Genomic DNA, 26328 nt, shown 5'->3' with positions numbered 1-26328 from the left:
GTGAACAAAGCAATCTAGTTTAATAACCGTTGACATAACGAATACTGCTATTATGCAACTCGCTCTCCAATCCAGAGCTAAAAAGTTCAAGTAAAATTTGAAACCTGCGATAAGAAATAGCAGTCACGTTTTTAATGCCGCTTCAACAGTTTGGTTTTCCTCTGAAAAGAACTGCTCCTGTTGAGGCACCTTCGACAGAAAACCGCAGTTGAAATCTGTCGCTGTCATTCTTTTGTGCCCTGTCAATGTGAGGCTTGCAAAGGCCACCCATCCTTCCTGTAATGACAAAAATAAATTCATCCATGAACACATACACACACACACACACACAAAAACACTTTCACTATGATGAAACTTGCAACAAAACTATGGCAGTATGGTGATGATGGACATGTCTGAACATACTTATGTGTGGACTGACAAATATTCATTTGCAGTAAGGCATAGAAGATCACATTAACAAAAACAACAACAAACAAGCATGCTCCCTTGTGTTGCTTTTCTCATGTACAAGACCCTGTCAGTATTGCAAAGTTTTACAATACCACCTGTCTTATTTATTCATTCACAAAAGAAAGAAAAAAGTGGCATTCATGCACCTAGCTTAATTTTTTTTAAATTTTTGCTGCAGTGTGCTATGTTGTAGCTATCTTCAGCAAAAATTATTCCATCAGGACAACATAGGAAAACACAACACTTATCTGAGTTAACAAGCCATCATATCTCCATTCTCTACAGCACCTCTCCAAAGGAAAGATTTACCACAGGACGTATCATAGAGCTCTCATAAAGATGTGCTTTGGTAACTTCTGCTGAAATCATCATGAATATGCACGATATAACAAAAAAAAAAAAAAAACCTGGGGTTTGGGTGCCTTTGTTGGTCTTCAGTGCAAATAAGGGCAATGAATGCGATGCCATTTTGTATTGCAGTCAATACTGCTGATGGGTAAAGTAAGACTTACGTCCCATAATAAAGTGCATGTATTTTCCAGCTAATGGAGTACCCACGTAAATGAAGAAATTGGCGAGTTTTTTATGGTCCGTTCAACGATATAGTGGTGCAACGAACAGCGCGAACTGACGGGACACAGAAAGGAAACAACACGAGCTCTGACTAAAAACTGAATTGTTTATTACGAATTCGATTGAATTTTGAAAAATTCAGTCGTTAGCCAACACTCTTGTTGCTTCCTTTCTGAGGCTCATCTGTTCGCGCTGTTGCACCACTATGAATCTCTACCAACTGGTCGTCAATATTAAGGTAGAAAAAAAAAAAAAAAGCCCCAAACAAGCGACAGACTCTTGCAATTGCAAGTACAGAAAGCAGATGAGCATTTTTCTTTGCGTACTATTTGTACACGTTTAGTTTGTTTCTGGCGACATGAATGTGGAATGACACGAACATTTTTTGTAACCTGAGACGGTGATACCACTAAGATTCCAGAGCATCGCAATCCCCATTCAAGTGCGAACAGAGGATCACGTGGCTTCCGGGACACCTGGCAGAACCTGAGGAGCCATAAAACTGAGCAGCACAAGAAGTCACTGCAAGAGTAGGGCCCTTACTCCCACGTGTATCATCATTCCTGCCTCACAAGCAAGACAGCAAGATCGGCCAGAGCATCACGCGGTGTTCTCCCAGCCATTTGCTAGATATTATAGAGCTTGCCGCATGATTATCAGGGTGAGTATGGGACCTGTTCTAGTTTTCAAAGCCTGCCCATCCACATATGTGATCGATAAAGACACTTGTATAAATGTTATCTTCATTTACTGCAAGTGTGGAAAGAAATAATAAATTGTTTTGGGCTATCAACATGCTTACTGCCCCGATTAATCTTTCTACTGCCAGCCTTCATACATTGTGCATGACTCTCTGCAATTATGCTAACAGTAACGTCAAACGAGATGGTAAACAACAACAACAAAAACATGACAAATACAACATGGAGTTCCAACCTGTTTACTAAAGCCCGCTTTCCATATTTCTGGAGTTTGTCTGCATTTTCTGGTCACTTATTATGACCTATAATTGTGCATGCTTTTGACAGAAAAAAAGAAAGCAGTTCCACTCAACATGAAAGCTGTCGGAAGTGCAGAGCGGTGATTCGCCATAATGGTCTTTAGCGCCGTTATCCGCTCACTGCTACCACTCAACGCATTTCAAATTTCCCGCCTTCGTAGGGCTCGCGCGCCCCCTGCCTGAAACTGCGCCAGCGAGAGTTCTGCTCTCTTTGTGCTTGCTTTCCCTCCTGCACGTGCCGGCGTTGCACTGCCACTTTTTTTTCGCTTACTATCGTAAAAACAAACCCAACGAGTGCTCCTAACTAAATGAACGCAGGCGCTGTCGGTTAATTACGTATACTTTGCGTCAAATGTACCTGCAGTTTTCTTTGCGCTAAACAACGGGAAGATGTATGACAAGTGCCAGCGGTTCACGAGTTTCGAACGCTTATGTCTATATAAACTGCTTGGCTTTCAAAGCCTCTGGGTTACGCCACGACGACGGAATTCCGTGTGGCTCTACTTGGGTCCAGCGAGCGAGCTACAATGACAAGGTGAGCCCCTAAAGTGCTCTGCACTTAAAAAGAGTGTCCTGGATGCTCCGACAGTGCACGTTGAGGCAGAAACCAATGACCTTCCCCAGACCACATATGTGACCACTATGCTGACACACTGCCTCGGTGTCCATCACACCATTAGCCCAACGTGAAAGCTTGATGTCCTGCCCCTTTGCACATGGGAGTACCCACCGCAGTAGCTACTCTGTGCTATTCAGGCATTTCCTAGGTGCCTGCAAGGTGGCAGAGCTTGTACCGAAAGCCGTGGGCTTTGTTGCTTGCATATCAATGGTACCCTATAGGAGGTGTCGTATATATTACAGCTATGTCCGCCATAGCGATAGCTGGCCCAGATTTTGTTGCTCGCATTTGCAGCATAGCAACTGATGACATTTCTGGTGTATCAACTACTATCCTTTTACACTGGCACAACTCGGAGTGTGAACTTCAATCAAAGTGAGTACTCATGACGGTAAATTTGCACACAATAAACAGGGACACCACAAAAGGGGGACACGACTAGCACTGGCTTCATGTCTTTTCTTTGTTGTGTCCCCACTTGTGGTGCGCAAACTTGCTGTCATGAACGCAAACCAACAAGCCCGCATTTCTGCATTACTGAAATGAGTACCTTGCACTTGATACAGAGTATCTTGCGCTTGGCGTGGTAGTAGCAGCGGCCAGGATCGAGGTTCCTGTCACCTACGAGCTGGTCCAATTTGGCAGTGGCCAGGTCTGCCGGGGGCACCATGTCAAACAGCTTCACCTTGCTCCCGTGCCAGTGGGTTGTCAGCGTAGTCTGCACACAGCGTGGGAATTCAACAATGTGCGCTGTAAAAACTGTCTCTATCTTTTGTTTATTTATTTATTAATTAATACCATAACCCTCACTCAGGGGGGAATTGCAGGGAGGAGTGTAAAACAAGAAAACAACGGACCATAACAAAAGTCCACCAGGTTTTGTGTTGGAGGTAAGACAATTATAGCGAGCACTCAAACTGTTTAACATTCAACCTCGCAACAGCATACTCTGGAAATCTATTCCACGCTTCCCTACTACAGTTAAACCTGCGTATAACGAACCTCCATACAACGAATTCCTCTTTATTACGAAGTTTTGATATTCCCCGGCGCTACTGCATAGAAGCATGTGTATTTCTGACCTCTATGTAACAAACTAGCAGCGGCGGGCACCCTGGAAATAACGAATTTTTCCGCCAAATACCTCGCCATTTTGCACCATTTTTTTTTTTTTTTTAGCGTGATGGACAGCCGCATTCATCTTCTGCGCGGCTGCCCCGGCGCTGACAGCGCGAAACGATGTGATCGCGCACGGCGCGCACAAGCCGCGGCAACGGTCTCGCTGCTGAGCTCCCGCGGGGTGCCGCGGTGCCACCGGCGCCGGCGCAACCAACACCCTTTCAGTAGAGAGGGTGTGGGTTGCGGAGAAAGAGGAGAGGGCTGCAGAACGCGTCTGCCGCGCTCTCCCCTCTTTTTTCAAACTGCATTCCGTTGCTCCCTGACCGGTGCTACCCGTGCTCGCGGGTTTTCAAAGGCTTTCGCGCTGGCTACGGGAGTCCTCTTCAATCCGCTATCCCCGCACCACGTGACACTAAAAGAAAAGCTCCATGGAGAAAAAAAAAAAAAGGAGGGGGGGGGGTGGGGGGGAGCATGGCGTCAGGCGGCCAGCTTTCGCAAGCGAACCTCCTCTGGCACCGCTTTCTCCTCTCTTCACGATCGTCCCGCGCTCTCTCTGTTCTGTGGCTGCGTACTGGAGAAAACACACGCCGCACTCGCTTTCCGCGCTTTCCGTTCTTTGCTCCCTTCTGCGCATCAGTACTCCTCCGGCATTTTTTTATTCGCGCGTGCGAGTCGGCTCTTGCGTCCTCGCATCTAGGAAGTGTGCGGTTGTAAAGATGAGTGCCTCGATAAAGAAACGAAAGACATTGACTCTTGAAGACAAGGTAGCCGTTTTGGACGCCGTTGCCGCAGGTGAAAAAAAGAAGGACGTCGCCGCAAGATTTGGCATCCCGGCCAGTAGCCTGTCGACCATAACTCCGTTTTTTTCCGCCAAATGAATGTTCTAGGTGATGCCGACCTCCAGTTATACTTTTGTTTCATTTGTGCATTTTTCCCCCGAATTTTTATACCGAAACTGCATATAACGAAAACCTCCTTATAGCGAAATTTTCCGAGAATTTGTCAGCTTTGTTATATCCAGGTTTAACTGTATAAGAAAAAATTAAAGCCATTCCACTCAATGTGAAAGATGTCGGAAGTTCAGAGCGGTGTATTGCCATAATGGGCTGTACCATCGGCTGTACCCCATGCAATTCAAATTTCCCGCCTTCGCAGTGCTTGCGCACCCCCTACCTGAAATGCGCCAGCAGGAGTTCTGTTCCTTTTGTGCTTGATTTAATTCGCAAGTTGGAGCTGATTTGCGTCATTTCGAACGCGTAATTTTTTTCTTGCGCGGCTGGAGCCTTTCTGCGTCATTTTGAATACGCCATTTTTTTTTCTTGCGAGGCTGGAGCCTTTCTGTGGCATTTTGAATGCGCCATTTTCTTCTTGCGAGGCTGGAGCCTTTCTGCGTCATTTTGAAAGCCATTCTTTTCGTGCGCGGACACTTTTTTCACTTACTATCGTAAAAACCAACCCAACAAGCGCTCCTACCTAAATGAACGCGGGCGCTACCGGTTAGTTACGAATATTTTGCCTAAAATGTACGTATACCGTATTTACTCGCGTAATCCTCGCACTCGCGTAATCCTCGCACCCCCAATGTGAGCCACCAAAACTTGAATTTTTTGGTTCCTCGCATAATCCTCGCACCCCCAACTTTGCAGCTCGCGATACCCGCATGGCGCACGCGCTCTCCAACGCGCGCCCTCCCCCGCCGCCTCTCCGTTCGGCGGAGAGCGCTGTGTATCCAAGGCCATCCAGGCGCCCTAACAACCTGCATGGCTACTCCCTAACAGGCGCCCTAACACGCTACTCACACTGTCCTTGAGCCGGTTTCGCGCATGTTTCACGTGCGTGCAACTAGACGGTGTTCGCGCAGCCCGCTGTCGTGTCGTCGTGTCGCCGTCGTGGTCCCGCCGTTGAGCGGCAGCAGTCAGTGAGTCACTCGCGTCAGTGGTGGATAGCTCGCTGCCGTTTTGAGAACTTTTTGATCTAATTGTTTTGTGCTTGGTGCCGCTTCGCCATGGGGAGGAACGCCAGCTACACTGCCGCTTTCAAATTGAAAGCGAAAGAGTACGCGAAAGAGTACGCGATAAGAGTACACGGCAACCGTGCCGCAGGCAGGCACTTCGGCGTCACCGACTTCAACGTGCGTTACTGGAGTAGGGCGCGCGCCAGAAAGCAAAGGCAGCAATTTCATGATCGCTGATCGACGGGAGACTGTTTACGATGTAAATAATAAAATAAAAAGAAATGGCTGCTGTTGGCAACACTGAGCCTACCTATACAAAACACGCCCGCTACATTTAGCGGGACTGGCATAAGGCAAATTGGCAACACTGTGCACCGGATTTTTTTTTTTTCCGCGTAATTCTCGCACCCTTAACTTTGAATTGACTTTTCCGAAAAAAAAGTGCGAGGATTATGCGAGTAAATACGGTAGTTTTCTTTGCACTAAACAGCAGGGAAATGTAGGACAAGCACCATCGGTGAGTGTGTTTCGAACGCTTACGACTATATAAACCGCTTGGCTCTCAAAGCCTCTGGGGTACGCCACGACGACAGCACTACAACGGAACGCCCTATTGCTCTACTTGGATCCAGCGAGCGAGCTACGATGACAAGGCGAGCTCTGCAATTAAAAAAAGAATGCTTGAACCCATCTAGACAAGCCCGATAAGGCCCTACTGGGTCACTATGGTTAAATCAAGCACCTCATTTTATTTTAGGCCATGAATCGCGCCAATAAGCTGCTAACGAGAAACGCTCTCACTAAAATCACGGACCACGTTTTGTGGCATTTTTTCTTTATTTTACATTTCCCGCTGCAACAGCGTGCAAAAACAAAGTATCGTGTCAGGGCAAAGTGGAACAGAAAATGTTTCCCTCTCACACTGAATGCAATGCCTTGTTCTAAATCCCAGTTCAAAACAACACAATCAGAAAACCTTTCAAAATCCAATCCTTGATTGGTTTAGATTCACAAAAGGACTTTTGAAACTCCCGCTATTTGGCAATGGGCAGCACCATGTAGTGCTGCTCCAGTAGTACACTAATACATGCTCGCATTGTAAACATAGACGTTGCATTACTATGTCAACTGAGCCTCATGATGGCACACACTCAACATTGCTTGTGGACCTCCCTAGTTTTTGACGCCCTAGGTATGATCTTAAAAAAAAAAAAAAAAAAAAAGAGGCAGCAGAGGCACTAGATACAGTAAAGCCTTGTTACCATAGAAACTCAAGGGACCCAGAAAAGATGTTTCTTGTAACTAAGGTCTCTTGTATGAGACGCTGCTAACAAGGTGAACATAAGAAAACCAACCAAATCGTTTTTATTCAAATGTCTCGTGATTAAGTGTCCCTCGTAATAAAGTATATCTTGTCATGACATTCTAGTGTAAAATCCTGTAGCGTTCAATACTAAAAACGGTGTTCTTTTTCCATCATATTCCAGTGGCTGCGGGAAGAGCATTACACCAGCCATGCATGGTTTTTCTGAATCGCCGATTTGGCAGCCTGTGTAAAATTCTGAGGCGGCATGTACAAGACCACAACAGTCCAGGAAAAATAAACACCATCATGCTTGCAAGGCTAGCAGTATTCCCCAAGTTTTATGCCACCATCGCTACCGGCCACACTGTATAATTTTTAAAACGATCATTTTTATGATCTTTCACTCCCAGGAGGAACGAAGGTGGTAAAGACAGGAAAACGTGACATACAGGTACATTTAGTTTTTTTTTTTTTCTTACTGCTACACTCTCTAAAATTTCCATCCTATGCCCTCGTTTCGTCCATGCCAACTCCCTCTCCTCACTCGATCTTTGGTTGCTAACCTCCTTAACCCTTCCACATGCCAAATACCTACATCTAAATGCTTTTTGGTCCCTCCCACAAAATGGAATCTGAACTTCAACACAGAATGCCATTCACTGGTCTAACGTAACCTGTGCACCCGTAGGCTTTGACCTTCAGGGCGACGGTTATAATTTAAAGCCAAGCAAGTTTTCAGCGCAACCTCCCTGAATTTTTTTAACACTAGCACAGTGTCAGCAACTGCCTTCGGGTAGTTTCGGCTCTTGCTATCCAGCATACTACTATTTAAAATGTGAAGTTAAAATACAATAAAATAAAAAGAAGCTACCTCTGCTGCATTGCAGTGAACGGCGCAACGCCTGTTATTAACATGTGAGCAGTTACATGGTCAGTTCAATGGTGGGAAAGTAGGCAAGGCCATGGAAGGTTCATGCATTCCAGACAAGCGGGACTGCCAGCAAACACAAAAATTAAAGCCGTTCCATTCAATGTGAAAGCTGTTGGAAGTGCAGAGCAGTGGTTTGCCATAATGGGCTGTGGCGCCGTTACCGCTCGCTCTTACCACCCATGACGCTCTTCGCCGCCCTGTTTCATTCCTCTTTTGATGAATTTAACGGAGGTTTGTCCAACCAACCCAACGAGTGTTCCTAACTAAATGAACAGGGGACTGCCGGTTAATTACATATATTTTGCCTCAAATGTACCTGCCGGTTTCTTTGCGCTAAACAATGAAGAGATGTATGACAAGCACCAGCAGTTCCAGAGTTTCAAACGCTTATGACTACATAAACCACTTGGCTTTCGAAGCCTCTGTGGGACCCCGCGACAACAGAACACTGTATGACTCTACTTGGGTCCAGCGAGCGAGCTATGACGACAAGGCGAGACCCTGAAGTGCTCTGCACTTAAAACTTTAGAGTTTCTGCAACATTATCTTTCTTGCTTTCCAGCAGTGAGCGTACACTCATTGCTGCCTTCACCTTGTCATCGGTATTTCTGGACTGGAAACGCGGATCTCCTACACACAGTGAGTAGTTAACTGCACCAGGGGGCAAACGTGTATACCTACAAAGTTGCCCACAGCCCTGTACAATCTGTCGATGTAGTCGGCCGTGTGCAGGCTCCAGCAAACGACGCCCAGCGATGAGGACACCTTGGAGGCTAGAAAGAAGAACAACAACTGTAAGGCAACTGGGAAGCAATACGATACAAGTTTGGTTCATTCAAAAGACTGCTTTGTCACGATAACAATGGCACCAACTTCCAGGCAAACTTTCAGCAACTGCCTATGCTAGTACGAGGAAAAACAGATGAAGGAGTGGCGGCTTGCCAGCTACTTTCTAGCAGCATCGCTATGACGAAACACAATCTTGTATCTGCAGTCAAACCTTGTTGTATAACGAAGTATCATCAGGACAGCAAATTAGTTCGTTATATCCGATATTCATTGTAAAAGTACAGTAAAACCTTGTTACAAGAGACACTTGGTTATAAAAGACATTTGAATGAAAACTGTTTGGTTTGTTTTCCTATGTTTACCATGTTAGCAACATTGTATACAAGAGACCTTGGTTACAAGAGACACGTTTCCTGGGTCACTTGAGTGTCTAGTGTAACCAGGTTTTACTGTAGAGGTAAAAATCAGCTCTAACAAGTTGAAAATCTGGCTCGCGCAAAAATACTTGGTACAAAAATGCATTTTTTAAGGTTTCGAATACACTATAAAGAAGGTAACCCTGACCTTTCTTCTTGTTGCATTTCACCCTCAATGAACTGGAACATGAGTACGTAAAATTGCAACAGAACAAAGTTCACTCGACAATACAGGCCTACGTCCTCATTTATTTGATGAAGGATGTGATGCTCATCTAGTGGCTACTCACAGCACTAAGCAGGATGAAGTTTTCAACTGTGTCCACAAACAAAAGGGCGTTTATACTTCTGCAGTTTCGGATGACGTTTCTTTTTTTTTCTTCCGAGTAGCTTCTCACACTCCTGGTCAAATATTTCTTTGTTATATCTGATATCACGCGCGGCTCTCATGGTTTCCTTTTCGTTCTAAAAGAATAAGCGTCACTGAAATAAAGCATGACCAACCAAAGTTTGTATTTAGTTCACTATAGCCAATAATTCACTACAACAGTGTTCGTTATAACGAGGTTCAACTGTATGATTGGTGGCTTCTGACCAAATTCCACCACCAAGAAACATGACTCTGTGATTGTGGTGGTGCCACTCGTTCCATTTGAATAGAACACTTGAACGCGAACATGCAGTTAACACACAGACAACTGCATTTTTGGTATTCCCACCATTACGTCACGGCTGACATCACACAGTGCAAAATTTGAATTTTTTTTAATAATTTGTATTTTCTTTGGCTTAAACAATTCTCTTTAGGCGCCGGGATCGAGTTTAGTGGGTCACCCAAAGATAGTTATTTTAGCGCAAGCTACACTACGCTACCTTGAGCAGTCTTCGCGGGGTGACCAGTTTTGCCCTTGAGCACTAGAGGTCAAACCACACCCCCTTCCGCAAGCGCCCAGCAGGGAGCAGCGACTCGATAGCGGGGTGAAATAGGCGTCAGGGGAAAGGAAAGATAGGCAAGGAGGGAACGGGGACATGCGCGGGACCCATGGGCAGGACGTGGCGGAGGAAGGCGAGGAGGCCGCTGCCGCAACGATAAGCACACGCCACGAAGGGAGGCCATGAGGCCATGTGCAGCGCAGAACCGTGTGCGATAGAGGAAGACGAAGATCCAGCTGTGGTCCCTCGTACAGCGGCGAGGCTTAAACGACGCCGTGGGGCGAAAATGAGGGAAAACGCTACTGTTGCGTACAGCTTTGCTACCTTCAAGCCTTACGCATTAGTGTGAGCTTCCATCATTTTTTTTTTTTTTTTCAAAATAGACGTCGTGGCCCCTTTAAGTTCTTACACGTGAAATGCTACAATGCTAGCAACCCAGCTGAAGTTTTCAGCAAGAGGTGGTGGGGGGGAGAGTTCAGCATCTCACACTACTTCGATTATGATTATTCGATTTCGTGCGGCTTGATAATCGCTCCAGATAAAGGTAGACACTGAAGATACTTAGAAGAAAATTGTTCTAAGCTCTAGCACACAGCTTGACACGCACACAAGCACGCACACACACACACACACACACACAGACACACACATGCATACATACATGTTAACTGATTTATTCATTAACTGATAAACAAACACAAGAACAGGATCCCACAGGGAATGTTTTCATTCGTACCACAACAAGCAAGCTTCAGCAGGATGGTAGAAGCAGAAGCGTTCACGTTCTGTCAGTAAATTGGATTTACCTGTGATACTGCCATAGAACTGTTAAATATTTTTAGATTCTATATGGAAAGTAGTGTCCAGTGAATTTCGCACCTTTGGTTACTCCGTCTGTTCCCTGATCTCGAGCCTGGGACAGCAGCAACGGGAGGTCCTGGAGGCATTCCAGAAGCTGGACCAGGGAGACACATGGTCGGTTGCATGCAAGACACAGGCAAGCGGACTCTCTGCTGCCATTAGTACTACATCACCGCACAACGGAAGAAAATAAAGTGGTCTTTTTAAAGTTATCAGAACTGTTGACGATTTTACTGGCACATAATTTCATTAGGAGTCTCAAAAATGGCAAGCAATTTTAGAATTCAACCGGCCTGTTGTTCAACATGGAGTAAATGATGCTGCTTATGCAACAGAAGTCAGCATAAAGATAATTTTAATTGCTTTTTTGGGGGGTTGCGATGGCCTGAGAAATAACTCCTCTCCCCCCCACTTTCACACAACAGTCACAAGATGAGACAACATACACTGCGCAGTGTGCTCAAAATGCTGTTTGCAGGCTGTGTATGGAACTTCTTTCAAAATAGTTTACGGCTGTCTTTGCAATACCTGTGCAAGGGGTCATTATCTATGCTCACAGTTCTGTGATTTCTAAGAGGAGAATTCAGATGCAGTGACAAGGTGGATGAGATCTCCTTAAAGATTACTAGCGATGTACATGAGTAGTATATGAGGGATTCATAATATAAATGCTTCCCGAAAAAGAGCTAAGTGCAATTTATAAGAAATAGTACCACTGCCTCTGCAACAAAAAAACTGCACCTGCAATTGCATGCATAACAGCCCAGCACTGTTAACTGCCTTCAATGCTCTTTTGTATTGGTCAGCACATTTCTGCGCAGCTGCCTGACCCTGGTTCACATATGGCAAACATCTTGGTTAGAAACTTATTTCATCCCGTGATGATGTCTCAGTTAAACAGCTCTGCAACGGGGCAAGTGGTGCAGCTACAGACACAGCCCAACTGACCCTCACCAGATTGGCTCCAAGGCCCGCCATCATGTCGGTGTAGTCTGCAAGGTGAATTCCTTGAGGCACCGGGACTTCCTTCTGTGCCAATATCTTGCCCGTGTCAAACCTGCATCGAAAAGAAAAAAAGAAGAGGAGGAAGGTGTTTGGCCTTTTCTAAACAATATGACTACGCAATACACAAGTACATATCACCGAGAGGGTTTGCAAAGAGATCATGTTTGTCTTAGATGTGCGGTAAACAAGAAGAAGTGGTTGGGGGCTGGCACAATGCAAGTACATTTTAGACAAGCTACCAGCCAGTGAAGAAAAGTTCCACCTCGACTATCGCCGCTAGGTGTGTAACGTAACTAATGTAAATAATATAACGACCCCTTAACTCTTTTGTTACCGCGGGAAAATTGACCAATTTTAGGGGTCCAAGAAAACATTTTTTTTCTGCTAAAAAATCGGTTAGGTACTAATTACAGGAACACAAAATGCAGATTATTTAACAGCCTTTCCAATAAGACCAGTTTTTTAAATGTTTTCATGTATCATAGTTGCGAAAAAAAATATCAAAATCAAAATTCTTGTCAAAATGTTGAAAAAAAAAAGACAAAAAAGGAGTTGTATATAACAAACCACCGGTAGTACAAAGAAATTAGAATATACATTTTGTAGGGAAACATTTCAAAAACACGCCCTAGAAAAAATGTTGATGTGTGCGGAACAGTTTTTCAGATATAAAAAAAATGTTAGCACGCGCGGTGCTCGTGTCATGCGGTGAAGCCAAACCTTCAATTCAAAATGTGCAATTTCGGGTGCTTCCATGGAAGAAATCTGGCGGTTTCACATTATCAGAGGCACGAATTTGCCCCCAGATAATGTAAAAACATCCTGTCAATGAATGACTTTGCATTTAGAGCCAGCACAATATTTGGGACAAGCACGCAATGCGGAAAATCATGCATGAAGTTGAAAACGGAACTCCGTAGTTAATGCTTGTTGACGTTCATGGTCAGTTATCTCTCAAAACATAAAATTGAGCATTATTATCATCTTTTCACTCGCAATTGTAGCCTTGCTTGCAGGAATGAGGAGCGATGCGCTAGAATCGTGCCCTGTGATCTTTGGCCGAGTAACTGTTGCGTGATCAAAATGATGAGCTCAACGAGCCTCCTCTATTGCAGTGCTACCTAACAGTTTTGAAATGAAACAGTACAAAAACTTATCGGGGACTCCATCCGAGTAGACAGTTCAACTAAGCAGCAACACTAGACCCCCAAAGATACCCTCGTATGGAAACGAAACTGGAAGGCGAACAGCTGGCAGTGTGTAAGGCCGGTTTGAAGCGCTTTCCTCGTCGGAACAGATATCTGGCGACTGGGTGTGATCTTTTGACTTGCATCTGAAGTTCTTATCACAGAAATCAGATTAGGGTTCAGTGCAATCAGGAGCAGCATGCTTTGTTCGAGGATCAGTCGCAAACGCTCAAGGCGCCATGGCAGGTAGCCTTGAAGTTGAGTATGCACAGTAGCGCTAAATATGAATTTCGCGATGCAGAAACGAAACCGAAACTGTTTTAAACTGTTTGGGAATGGTCCTGGGGTAAGTAGAACTACCACAGTACTTAGAACAACGTGCGCAAAGTCAATAAAACTGCCTGAAATCATAAAGTAGCTTTGCAACCAGGCACTGCTTGACATTTTCAGCCGATTTCTGGGATTATTACTGTCAGAGTGCAAACCTGATGATTGAAAATCGTTTGCTGGTTCATCATTCATACCTTGATAACAAAAAAGAAAAAAAACGCTGATGCAGAATAATTACGAGTGGCACACATTCTTCGTTGGTAGCAGTGACGCACAATGACCACGTCCCTATTTCACACCCAGGTGATTCAAAGACGTGTCAAAAATCATGTTCTTGTTGCAAAAATGAAAACAAAACTGATTTTGAAAGGCCATTTTCTGATCTAACTTCAAACAGCTTTACTTGTTCGAGCAACGCCTGGAACATTATGGAAAAGCGCTCCGAAAGTATCGTTCAAATTGAACGATTTTGAATAGGCACGGTAACGAAAGAGTTAATACGTCTCGCCCAGCGTGGGTGATCACAAGACAAGGAGTAATAATAATGCGCATAGTTGTATACAATCAGCAAAAAAAAAAAAAAAAAAAAAAAAAAAGAAAGGAAACAAAGAAATAAAAAAGGAAGAAAATCAAATTATGTGCATGTTGAAGTATCAAGTGAACAATTGGCATATAAATAAGTTCTGAAAGTGTAGATATGTTCCTTGGAAGTATCTACTAGTGTTAGGTAATGGTCATGCACCTTTTTGCAAAAGACATTGGCGGCAGAAGAACAGTTATAGATAGTGTGGTGATACATGTCACAAGGAAAAGAGACCACAAGAATAATGTGGAGCTCTGCAGTTGTCAAACGAACTAATTTTTATTGCTTAGGGATTTTATTTCAGCTCCGTGTAGTGTAACGATCTATGGTTGACTTCTGCATTCGGTGTAATTAACTAATGTGTGCCCAGCTGTCTCTGAATTGATTAACATTTCATACCACACACCAGTACACACATTCGCCTGAACCACGCATGCAATCCATACTATCCAAATAAGAATCAGCTTTACCAGCTTTTATTGTGTACGTGTGCAGGCACTTGCACCCATGCTGCCCCCCCCACACACACCCACTTGCACACACCTAGGCACCCACACACACACATGCAGTTGAACACCGATACAATAACTCTGTCTAGAGTGCAATTCTAGTTACAGTAACACAAAGTGCTACTTCCAATTGAATGTTAGACTCCTCTAAACGACAAACACTGCTTTCCAACTGCCACGAACTGTTGCCCACTGCTACGGAAGCGCTGTCGGTCCACACATGCGCACGCCTTCTTCATTCTTCTCTTCCTTTCCCCCCTCCCTTACCTTTCGCTCTTACGAAAACCCAGGTTGGACAATAAACGCTCTCTTTTGCCCCGGCCACTCTGTTCGTGCCCTTACGAGTGCGGCCCAGCCACGGGGCGGGTTGCAGCACCAACAAATGAGGCAAGCATAGGCAAAAGATGAAAGTGCCACGGTGTGCTGCCATTAAAAATTAGTTCCTGTAATTACTGTTTTGACACGCTCACGAAAAGTTAACTTCCTCCGAAAGGAAGCCATCAAAGAACTTATACGAAAAGAGGTTTTATATGGACGCAGTAGGACCAATGTCAGTCTTGGTGAACAGGAAACGCGCTGAAGACGTTGCCTTACATGGCAGGAGCAGTACATGCACAACTGTGTTTCTACAGTGCAATGGAGGCGAACAGCGAAAATGGCCGTGTGTGGAGATTTCGCAGCCCATTAAAGATCTCCGGGTGGTCTAAATTATCCGGAGCCCGCGACTACGGCGTGCTACAATGCCCACAAGTAGCTTCGGTGTGTTAAAGCCCCCTACCAGTTTCTGCAGCACATGCTGTATTTGATTCTGGCGTAGTTATTAACCTACCGTAAAGTTTTGAGAGAACGCCTTCCCCCGAAACATCGCCCACTCCCCTTTAGGGGTGAAATAATCAATTTACTAAAAGACCCCTGAGATCGCCACCCTCTAAAATGGATGGCTTTAGCGCCGATGAGAGAAATGAGAGCAGTGCGTACACTGACTACAATGGGCGTACCCACATTACCGGTTATTTCCGTACCGTACCTCTTTGGTGCCACCGTGATCACCGAGATGCCCGACTTGGTGTCGCCTGCGAGAAGGGTGTGGACCAGCGGTGCCGCACCCCTCCAACGGGGGAGCAGGCTGGGGTGCACATTGATCATGCCACTGCGAGAGACGAAAAAGGGGAACGTACAGTCAGGCCCCGCTTCATATAAAAAACGCATAAAGAAATGTCAGTTACAATGAACGATTGTTGTAACTGGGCTAAATAGCAACTACGGTGGAATACCAGTTACATGTCCCCGGGCTTTATGACAACCCGGGTTTTACGACGGACAGGTGAAATCCAGGCGAAGTCCCTGTAGTAGAAACAATGCATTAAAAAATTTAGAGCCATTCCACTCAACGTGAAAGCTGTAGGAAGTGCAGAGCAGTTATTCGCCATAATGGGCTGTAGTGCTGCTATCCGCTCACTGCACCACCCAATGCAATTCAGATTGCCCACCTTCGCAGTGCTCGCGCGCCCCCTGCCTGAAACAGTGCCAACGGGACTTCTGTTCTTTTTGTGCTTGTTTTTCCTCCCGTACGTGCCATCGTTGCACTGCCACTTTTTTTCCCTTACCATCGTAAAAACCAACCCAACGAGCATTCCGAACTAAATGAACGCTTGCGCTGCCGGTTAATTATGGATATTTTGCATCAAATGCACCTGCAGTTTTCTTTGTGCTAAACAACGGGGAGAAGTATGACAAGTGCCAGCGGTCTACGAGTTTTGAATGCTTATGGCTATTTAAACCGCTTGGTTTTCGAAGCTTCTGCAGGATGCCCTACGACAGGTACACCGGGCTGTACAGGGGTCTGTTATCTCACTGCGCCGCCTGATTCCGGCAGTTGCTTGACATCGAGCGTTACAGCAAGCTACGATGACTAAGAAAGCCCCTAAAGTGCTCTGCACTTAAAACCTCAATTAACCGACACGATATCATGCCAGACCTGTGTTATCCAACAACCCACGTGAAGCACGCGGCCGTTCGGCAGCCGAAACGAAAGTATGAAGGTGCGATGGGCCTGTTCCGCGGACCTTAAGCCCGCTCAACCAGTTCTCTCGGCATATCTTTCTTCTCCATGTTAGCCTTCGCTTCTCTCCCCTGCAGCAGTGGCCCACTCCTCTGCATAATCGCTATATCCCTCTGCTCGCTGGCGTCTCTTCATGTTCTGCTGCACAGTGGTGGCAGAGACAGCGTGCAGGTGTTCATTTCTCCCGCCCAGCAGTGAATTGGCAATGAGATTACGCTGACAGGCTTAAGCTTCCGCATGTGTTTGTCGTGATCGTGTGTGCCATGATTCACACTGGCTGGCGGGAATAGCGGCAGCAGACTACGGTACAAGTTTTCTTTTAATACTGGCACCTGGACTGCATTATTTTTTTCACGTTTACTTTTTTCAGTGATTATGGTTTTCAATAGCCCCGCAAACCATTAGTTTGTTGTTTACATTGCAGTTTCTTGGAAATTCGTAGCACGAAACTGTATTTATAGTCATTTTGATTTTACGACGCCCGCATTTTATGAAACTTTTACACGGTCTCCAGAAGGTCATGTAATGGGGTCTCCACTATACCTACTATTTTAATAAAATACCACAGTGGTTCTTGAACCCGGTGCCCCAAAAAATCGTCAGTCATCAATAAGCTGTCGTGTTCCTTTCTTTTCCCATTCTAGTGTATTGTGCATGGCTTTTACGGAGGCTTATGCATGGCAAACTGTAGAAGCTGCAGTTTTAATACTACAAAAAAATTCATTACCTACATAACAGGCTTATAAAGCACATTTGGGTATGATAGGTTGCATTGTCACAAAGAGGGGGGGGGGGGGGGGGGGGGAGTGGCGCTAACAAATTACACCGTCCTGCCTGCCTGTCAACACTTACTTTTCCATAGTACTTTTTTTATGGTAGCAAGAATCCACAGATAAACGTGAATAGCACAACTGTTACTTTTGAAAATGCTGCAAAAAAAAAAAAAGCATGGCAAACAATATGTGATGCGCGAGTGCCAGCGAATAACTCAAAGCGACAACCTTTTATCATAGTTTCCCTTCATTTGTTGACCATCTGTACATCTTCTTTGTCTTCCTACAGGACCTGTTCAGCATCAGCACATCATTGTCTAGGTGCGTAGCGTTTCATGATCATCATCGTAGTTCAGAGGTTCTTCCCGAGTTCGGGCTGCTGCTCCCAGAATTGAAAGCCTTCTCACCTTAAACCAAGCCTTCTCGCCTGAGACCCTGAGAACATTCTCCAAAATTTGCTAATTATTCTTAACACGATAACCTCGGAACACTTAAAATGAAGATTAAAGTGAGCTTGTCAAAGTCTCATTGTTGAAGTCTGAGTTGCACAATTTACCCCATTCAATTCAAAATTTGACTACATTTAAGAGAAGTCTACAGCTTTAGCTTATTTGTAACAAGCAGCACGACAGAAAACACCATGCACCATTCACAGCCGCCGTACCAAATGAATGAATGAAAAGTCTTTATTTATTGTGAAATGGTGTTTTGGCGTACTAGCGGAAAAGGGGTGCAGGAGAGAGAGAAAAGAAATGGCAGTGGCTTAGCTCAGCTAACTTTGGATATGCAAAGCAAAAGCTTGGCCTCGTCTGGTTGAGTCTTGGTTTTGCTCGGGTAATCTTTGATGTAGCTATATTGCGGACCAAAGCTCAACGCCGTTTTGGTCCCGTGCAATGCTCACAGAAGGAGGACCGCCTCGCTTTCATTCGCAGCAAACGCAGTGTTCCTCTTCGCCGGGTGCAAGATGAGTCACGTAGCCCGAGACGACCCAGCGGCGCATGCGTGGGAGGCGGCGGGGTTGGTCGGCTGCCGATCAGCTGAGCGCCCGCAAGTGCCCAGATGATCAGTTGAGCAGAACCGAGCAGTTGAGCAGCACCGAAAGCGGGTGCGGTGAGTCACGTGATGCGCTTTGAGGGGCGTGTCGCAGGGGGTGTGTCTGAGGTCAAAAGGTGAATTTGCGCATCTGCGGCGAAACGGCTGGACGAAAGTAGTAAAGCTTTGCTTTAAAAGAAAAGTGCGCGTACACACTCACACACACATATGCGGCAGTCAATGCCCGCCTCGTGAGCAAACGCCCAGAGGGAGAGCAGTGTGTCGCATCTGTTGTTGTTGGGGCTGGTCCATTAGTGCAGGGTGGTTATGCGCAGCAGCAAGTACTGGGCAGGGACGTCCTGGTAGCCAGGGCACTCCCACAGCATGTGGTTCCCTGTTGGGCACACTTCCATGGTGCACGTGGAACAGCTCACTATGGGGCCCCGTTTCTGATCGTCATCGCCACTGCTGTCGGCGGGCAGCCCCAGGTCTGCAGTGTTGGTGGGCCTACCATTTTGCGAGCACATCTTCTGTCAGTGCGGACGTGCCTTGTGGATGAGGACCTGAGTCCCCCCCGCGGCAGTCCTCAGGGCAGTGGGTGGTCATTGGCACAGATGTGCTGCCAAAATGTGCACTGTCGCTCCTTCTCGGCTGCCATAATTTTGTCTGTTGAATCAGGGTCGTCTGGGCCGGGCACAGTCTGGGTCACCAGGACGGAGCGGTCGTCAGTAAGTGCGCTCACTAACGCCTGTGTGGCTCCATCGCCAATGCCACCGGCGTGACCTGGAATCCAGTCTACCCTCATCTCCACTCCATAATGCCATTTTGTTTTCCATTTTGATCCCATGAGCAAGCATGCCAATAAGGGGAGCACAATGAGCCAGAACTCTAACAGGCGTGGTAGCTTGTGAGTTTCAGGAGTTCTCTGACAACTGTTGTAGCCGCCACACTAGCTACCACAATGATATCGCACTGTATAACATGTTTTTAAGCTATCCCAGCCATGAAAATTTGTCTTTCTCCTGTTTCATGGCAAATATCAACTTTTTGTTTCTTCACACACAGGCTGTACAGGTTAAATTGGTAGCAATCCGCTAGTCTTGAAGGTAGGCCAGTGAGTCACCACAGCCAATGTCAGCAAACTGGTGGGGAAGATGACTTGATTGAAACCCGCTTTCGAACACATTTTTCCCCTAAAAAAAATAAATACGTAGATTGGCCAGAAAGACTCAAAGTGTGGGCTATGCATTCTAGATGTTAATTTGGTATCCTAGTTAGACAGTGCTAACAACTCACTTCGGTGTACTTTTACGACAGCTCTAGCAATGCCATTGCAGCACATAGCTGGTGAAAGACAGCGTAAATTAAGATTTAGTGTGCCAGCTAATTACATGCTTGCATTTAGAGAGAAGTATTTAAACCTAGGACAGTGGTTTTTAGCCAAGACTGCCCTGGGGACCCCTTTTGGGCTTGCAAAAATGATGGGGGACCCCACAATGGAGTCCATGTTGATTGGTGTCATAATTTCAAACAATTTGTACTTAAATCTATAAGTCTTCTAAATACCTACAGTTAAACCTCGTTATAACGAGACGGGCTATAACGAAATGATGGCTATAACGAGCAAATTGTAATTCCCCTTGAAACTCCCCATAGAAACCAATGTATTTAAAACCTCGTTTTAACGAGGTAAAATTTGCTTTTTGTGGGATATAACGAACAAATTTCGTTCAAAAATAAAATTTTGGGACAATTTCATGGCAGCGTGCAAAGTGGATTTAAGACGTTCTCAATGGGACAACTGTATTTTTAGAAGTTTGAAACTCCTGTTATGCACATTCCCCCACACGGGCGCAAAGCCAGACGGCTGCATCCACTGGCTGCGCCCGCGAAGCCATTCCCACCTTCCTCTCGCTGTACGTAGCACACAGGCAATGTATGCCGCACGCACGGCCGCGGCGTGTTCACCTGAAGCTGTAGTCCCTCGCTGCGAGAGCCGCTTTTCTTTTTTGTTTTTTGTTTATTGCTTCAGCCTTATCTTTTATTGTGCTGCACGTGTAATTTGAGCGGCATGAATGCGCCAGGCGGGAAGCGAAAGCGAAAGACGCTAAACGTGAAGATGGCTATGATAAAAGCCGTCACATCGGGCATGAAGCTGACCGAGCTGCTGTTCGCATCAGAAAGATGCAACGACGTCCAATTACAAACTTCTTTGCAGCAAATCATGTTTGACATGGGAGTTAGGTATTTTGAACTGCAATGAAGTAGGTGCGAGTATGTTCCTTTTTATCTCTGGAATGTGGTTACTTTGTTGTGTGTACTGCCATACAGCGCGATGCAATGTCGCCCGCTATTTGTTTTGGTGAAGTACAGTGCCCAATATTTGCATAAATGCCCGCTACAGCTGTAACGAAATATTGGTTATAACGAGCAAATCGCGGCGCCCCTTGAATTTCGTTATAACGAGTTTAGCTGTATATGCTGCCTTTCGTGGGTCTGTTATTTTTCTTCTCATTGCTGGCGTGGTGTGCAAAAAGCAGATGTTAAAGTAACTGCTACACGGAAAAACTAAACGTACGTGTAATGTAGTGAAGCCACCTTACTGCATTGCAAGCAAAATCGAGGAAAAAAAAGGTGGGGGGGAGAAAAACGTTTTGACAGAGGCTTCGCAGACCCTTGAAATGCTCTTGCAAACCCCCTGGGGTCTGCGAACCCCCATTTGAGAACCACTGACCTAGGATATAACCTGCAATCAAGAGATGAACAGCATAACTTGAGAAATAAAATTGCGTGCAAATGGCTGCAGAAAAGCACCTGGAACTCACTGTTTGCACGCGCGAATGCTTTTCGCTGGGATGAGGTGTCCAAACGACACCACGATTCCAACGTCGAATGCGCCGGCAGGCACTGTGTAAGGCCACTCAGCAATGCTGATATCTTCTCTGACTGCATAATCGGCAACGGGACCCTTGAGCTACCACAAAAACAAAAAAAGAAGAGAATTAGAAAACACAGAAACACGGCAAATACAAAATTCCAACATGCTGCATTCAAAAAAAGGACATAAACATGAAAGTTTCTAAAAAGCAACGCAGGCAGAGTTGACATCCAATGATTTGTCTTTGATTGCAAAGCATTTTTTGAGGGAATAGGTGTGAGTAGTGTGTGTAAGCACATGCGTGTTAAGCATGTTACGCCAATGGCAGTTGCTATGACTTATTTTACACTTGGGATAACATGCATGACAATGAAATAGCTAGGCTAGGCTAGGAAGGTATCATCGCAAGCCAACAAATGCTCCCCATAAAATTGGGCCGAGTTGATTACGTAGACAGAGACCGGGAACAACGCAATGTGTTAATTCCGGTGAACCGCTCCATATGTTGGTAATATCATGAACCACTTCACCAGGATACGAACTCCTCAAGCAAATCCACAAGAGGGCATTTTTTTTCAAGTAATGTAGGCCACACAGGTCCTCACAGCAACCGCCTTTCTGTTTTGTGCAACTACCTCGCCTCTTCTGCATGTATGCAGCTATCAAACCAGATGTGGCAATGTTAATTTGTTGTAGTAACAACTAATCCAAAATCTACTTTTAATTAACAAAACAGTGTGGGCATCGGATATGTATTTGCATTTTACCTCAATGCTCTCAAGGTTTTCTTTGCGCTAAACAGTGTGGAGGTGTAAACACTTGTGATGGGAGGCTACAAACCCAGCCAAGCCGTCGATACTTGGATTAGTAGACAAGGAATGCTTCATGTTCAATTAACAAAACACGTAGCCCATTACCCACATTAAAAAATAAGGCATATTGAACAAAACCACACTGAGCAAGGTTTTTTTTTATATATGGCAGAAATGAAACTCAGTGGGACTGTAATTGCTAATCAGTTTGGATGGGGCCCATCTTGAATTTCACATAAACTTCTGGCCCGAAGTTTGTGTAGGGCCAGGTCTGGCAGGGAAATGCCTAATTAAATCACCGCCTCACTATTACAGACACGTGTGTATTATTAACTAAAAATACTAAAGGCAGATATTCTGGAAAAGTTGTTGAGGGGACAAAAAGAGAACCTATTGAGGCCGTTATTTCATGCTGAATCGTGCAGTTTTACCCAAGTAATTAATTCATTATTCGGCTAATGGGTGGCAGAAAAAAAAAAAAGATACCGTGTGCCATTCACAGCTGTCACGGCAACCACCGCGATGACGTCGTGCCATCTCACCCATAAAAATTTCACTAGACCCTTCGCTCATTCATGCACAGTTTGTACAGGTTGGCCATATTAGCAATTCGCTAAGTTCAGCCCTGCGGATTTGGCAGTGTGGCAGAGCCCCAGATAGCTAATCAGCAGTGGGAATGATGAGATGGAAACAGCTCTATTGAAAGCAATTTTGTTTTTCGAGAAAGCATATAAATAGATAAAAAACGTCAAGTACGGCTTCCATATTCAAGACTATTCTGGTATGCGGTAATAGACAATGTTTACAACCACGGACGCAGCCAGAGGGGGAGTTTGGGGGTTCAGACCACTTAGAAATTTTTCGCATGCAGCACATGAGCAAATCTCCTCCCTTCCGATAACACATGACCCCCTCCGAAAATGTGTTCTGGCTACGGCCATGTTTACAACTCATCCAGCATGCCTTCAAGGGAAGTTGTTCGGATTGCTCAGATCGCTTCAAATTGTTGCCTGTGTGCAGACAGCGAAAATGCAAAAAGGCCATTCCAGGTCTCCAAAACAAGACTAGCATACTGGAAGGGCTTACAGGGACAATAAAAGGCCCCCTCAACTTGCTAAATACAAAATATATGGTTCTTGCATGCAGGGTACACTATTGTTCCCCAAGCTTGAATGGTGACAATTATGAACGCCATGAATGTAAGAATGCTGCTGCAATTTGTTTATTTATTTTGACATACTGCCAATTCCATCAGGGATTTTAGCAGGAAGGGCGTGAACATAAAATTTCGAATAAGTACACAATAGAGACACATACATCGCAATGGAAAGGACAGAATAAAACGAACAGAATCAGATTATTCAAAATTTTCAGATAAAATAAAGCATAAAACATAAGAGTAAGCAAAAGTTGTCGGTAGAAAATAAATGCAGTGCCTTGAATAATGGTTGACACATTGGCATATGCATCAAGAAACACAAAATAATAAGAAACTACAATGTGGCTAAGTAATTAAGTGAGGGCAAATTTCTAAATACACTAAGAAAACATGATCAAGAGTCACCAGAGCATTTTCTCTTCTCCTGAATTCAGTACTAAATATTGCTTAAGCACAACTATACACAGAAGAAAAAATATAATAACACGATACTTCACTGGGAGCCAGCGAAGTATCATGTTGTTATCACATTATCAAAGTATTTGATTGGCACCCAGAAAGAAAAAGTTGTACCTTTGGGCACACCACTTTGATTGTGTCGATAACTTGTGGCAGCTCAGTCTTCTTTAGTCTGCAGAGATCAAATTGTGACCATAAGAACAGAAGTGGTAAGAAGCAAATGTGTAGTTGAAGGGATACTTCCACGGACAGGTAAACATGCTTCTATCACAATGGTGACTTAATAATGCCTACAATCAGATTGGTGGAGGGCTCCGGATTAATTTCCACCACCCAGTGATCTTTAATGTGCACCAAAATCTCAACACAGGGCATTTCCCCTTTTCAGCTCGGCCAGAAAAGCAGCCACCGTGGCTGAAATCGAACCCACGTCCTTGGGCTCATCACAACGCCTTCACCATCAAGCCACTGTGGTTAGTTGCAATCAGAAAACCAAGGCAAGTGTGACAAAGATAACTTCATTGACGTAGCTTGCTTGTACTGTGCCTTGTAGCTATGCTTAAAAAGGGTTGTGCTCAATGCGCCGTACCGTGACACACTGGTTCAGTACAGAACAAGCCATTGGTGTAGTTCATTTCATGTGTACAAGTAAGAGGGTGACAACCCCTCCAAATCCTGGAATGGTCTCTCACTGGAAGTCGCTGTCCTGCATTGCATAAGAGGCAGAAAAAAAATCTGAACTGTCCCGCTTTTTCAATTCACGTTAACTGTGCCGCCACTCGGACTTATACAGTGTGTTGCGACGATAACTGGAACACTTTTAAATTTTTTCCTGAGCGATCCGCCGCTCTGTTCACGCTCAAACTTCACACACAGGTCGCATTTTGTGGTCTATTTTGTTTGACACCGGGAACAACAACGGTAGTTACCTGTTTATTCTGAAAATAAATAAAAACGATTTTCGCCTATGGGAAAATGGCGGCGATTTGGACGTGCGAGCCCGAAAACCGGGTTTTCTGATCGTCTGTTAGCTCATTTCTAGGTGCATTTTCTGATCGTCTGCTGCCCCATTTGGCTCCGCACGTGAATCCCAAACATGCGTTTCACTCTGCAGGTGGTTCCGTCGTTTCAACATCAACTTGCGCTGGCTCGCACGTCCAAATCAGCGGCCATTTTCCCATAGGCGAAAATCGTTTTTATTTATTTTCAGAATAAACAGGTAAGTACCGTTGTTGTTCCCGGTGTCAAACAAAATAGACCACAAAATGCGACCTTTGTGTGAAGTTTGAGCGCGAACAGAGCGGCGGATCGCTCAGGAAAATTTTTTATAGTGTTCCAGTTATCGTCGCAACACCCTGTATAAGTTCATTCAGAAATAGCAAATTTGTCGAGAGCAATCGCACAGCCGGGTGAGTGTTGCGCCCACGCTTATATTCTGTTTTCCAGGCTTCCTTTGTGTCCTAACTCTACATACGCTAATCTCGAAGTCGCTTTTGCACCTTCGGAGATGGTTGCGCTGCCTTCTTGATGTGTGGTCAGCATGGAACACCACAGCATCGACGCTTATGTTTCCCTTTTCGAGTCTGCACTGGCATTTAATATTGTACGTGAACTAATATACAAGGTATAACCTTAAACATTATCGCGTAAATTTTTTTTTTGGTTATACGCAAGCGGAAATCGATCACGTGGTTTTCTTTTACCACTCTTATACAGATTCAAAGTGTTCTTGTCAGAGAGGTACTAGTAGCTTTCAGCACAAATTCTCGTTCATTTCGCTGGTAGGCCAGCATTCCGGTGTTGAGAGGACAGTTGAAGCTTAATTCACGATTACGAGTCAAGGCACATTTTACAAAATCATGAAATAAATCGCCCACATGGCGAGCACGAGGCCGCTGGTCCATTTAAAGCTGCGGTGTCACACATTTTGATCGAATTGAAAAACAAGATAATCCAGCCGCACAACTTCGGCTCGCGTCAAAATATGAGTTACGAATTAATCTGCTCCCCTGGGACCAGCACCTCTTTACCGTGACGCACCGAATTTCAGTTTAAACACACGTACTAACAAGCGTAGTTACGCGTACTAGGAGTTCAAGCAAGACAAAATTGCGCTTTCATGAGAGGTAACGTCACCACTCAGTTACAAGGGCTTCGTTACTCGGAACAGGATTCGTCTTGGTACCACGCTACTCGTTTTCCTCACAGACAAAAGACGGACGATAACCTAAAGACTAAATATTAATGGCTCTGTGTTGCTTTTAGGTTCTCACGTTTTCGCAATACAAACAAAAAGTAACACACTGAGCTACCTGTTTTGGTTGAGGAGTTGGAGGCTTTTCAAGGAGAAGCTGTCTGACCCATAAAACAGTACTTTCCAGAGTGATCTCTCGACATTGCAACTAAATGCTCTTCTTTGGACCCAACGCGTGAAGGTCATCAACAAGCTAGGCGAGTTTGCCTAGGTGAAACAAACAAAGCGTCCGTTTGTTTTTCGGTGAAAAGCTACATGAACTGTTCGTAAGCACATGGCCTACGGCGGCAAAAATGAAACCAACTGCAACAGAAGCTACGACTACGACTGC

General features: G+C 45.0%; 1 protein-coding gene across 1 annotated transcript; it reads right to left on the bottom strand.

Annotated features, from left to right (window-relative positions):
* Positions 1-26328, bottom strand: LOC144179240 (methionyl-tRNA formyltransferase, mitochondrial). The gene is made up of 9 exons (XM_077707528.1): positions 26056-26328; positions 23858-23915; positions 21261-21409; positions 15596-15718; positions 11909-12011; positions 10973-11048; positions 8637-8728; positions 3196-3363; positions 1-276 (listed from the first exon to the last, which is right to left on the bottom strand). Exons 1-9 carry the CDS (start codon positions 26181-26183, stop codon positions 124-126), a joined length of 1050 nt encoding a protein of 349 aa, XP_077563654.1. The 5' UTR covers positions 26184-26328; the 3' UTR covers positions 1-123.

The sequence above is a fragment of the Haemaphysalis longicornis genome, unplaced genomic scaffold (genome assembly GCF_048455015.1).
Source record: "Haemaphysalis longicornis isolate Haplotype H1 unplaced genomic scaffold, Haemaphysalis longicornis Haplotype H1 scaffold_4, whole genome shotgun sequence".
In the NCBI taxonomy this organism is placed as follows: domain Eukaryota; kingdom Metazoa; phylum Arthropoda; class Arachnida; order Ixodida; family Ixodidae; genus Haemaphysalis; species Haemaphysalis longicornis.
This window is presented reverse-complemented; position numbering and strand designations above follow the sequence as displayed.

Bases quoted from the DNA above. Each gene is read 5' to 3' on its own strand.
- LOC144179240 (XM_077707528.1), bottom strand. From the start codon at position 26,183: ATGACCTTCACGCGTTGGGTCCAAAGAAGAGCATTTAGTTGCAATGTC. The intron at 12,012-15,595 runs GTACGGTACGGA...TTTTCGATGCAG, and splicing joins ATCACGGTGGCACCAAAGAG to GTTTGACACGGGCAAGATAT. The intron at 8,729-10,972 runs GTGCGAAATTCA...TCTTCTTTCTAG, and splicing joins AACAGACGGAGTAACCAAAG to CCTCCAAGGTGTCCTCATCG.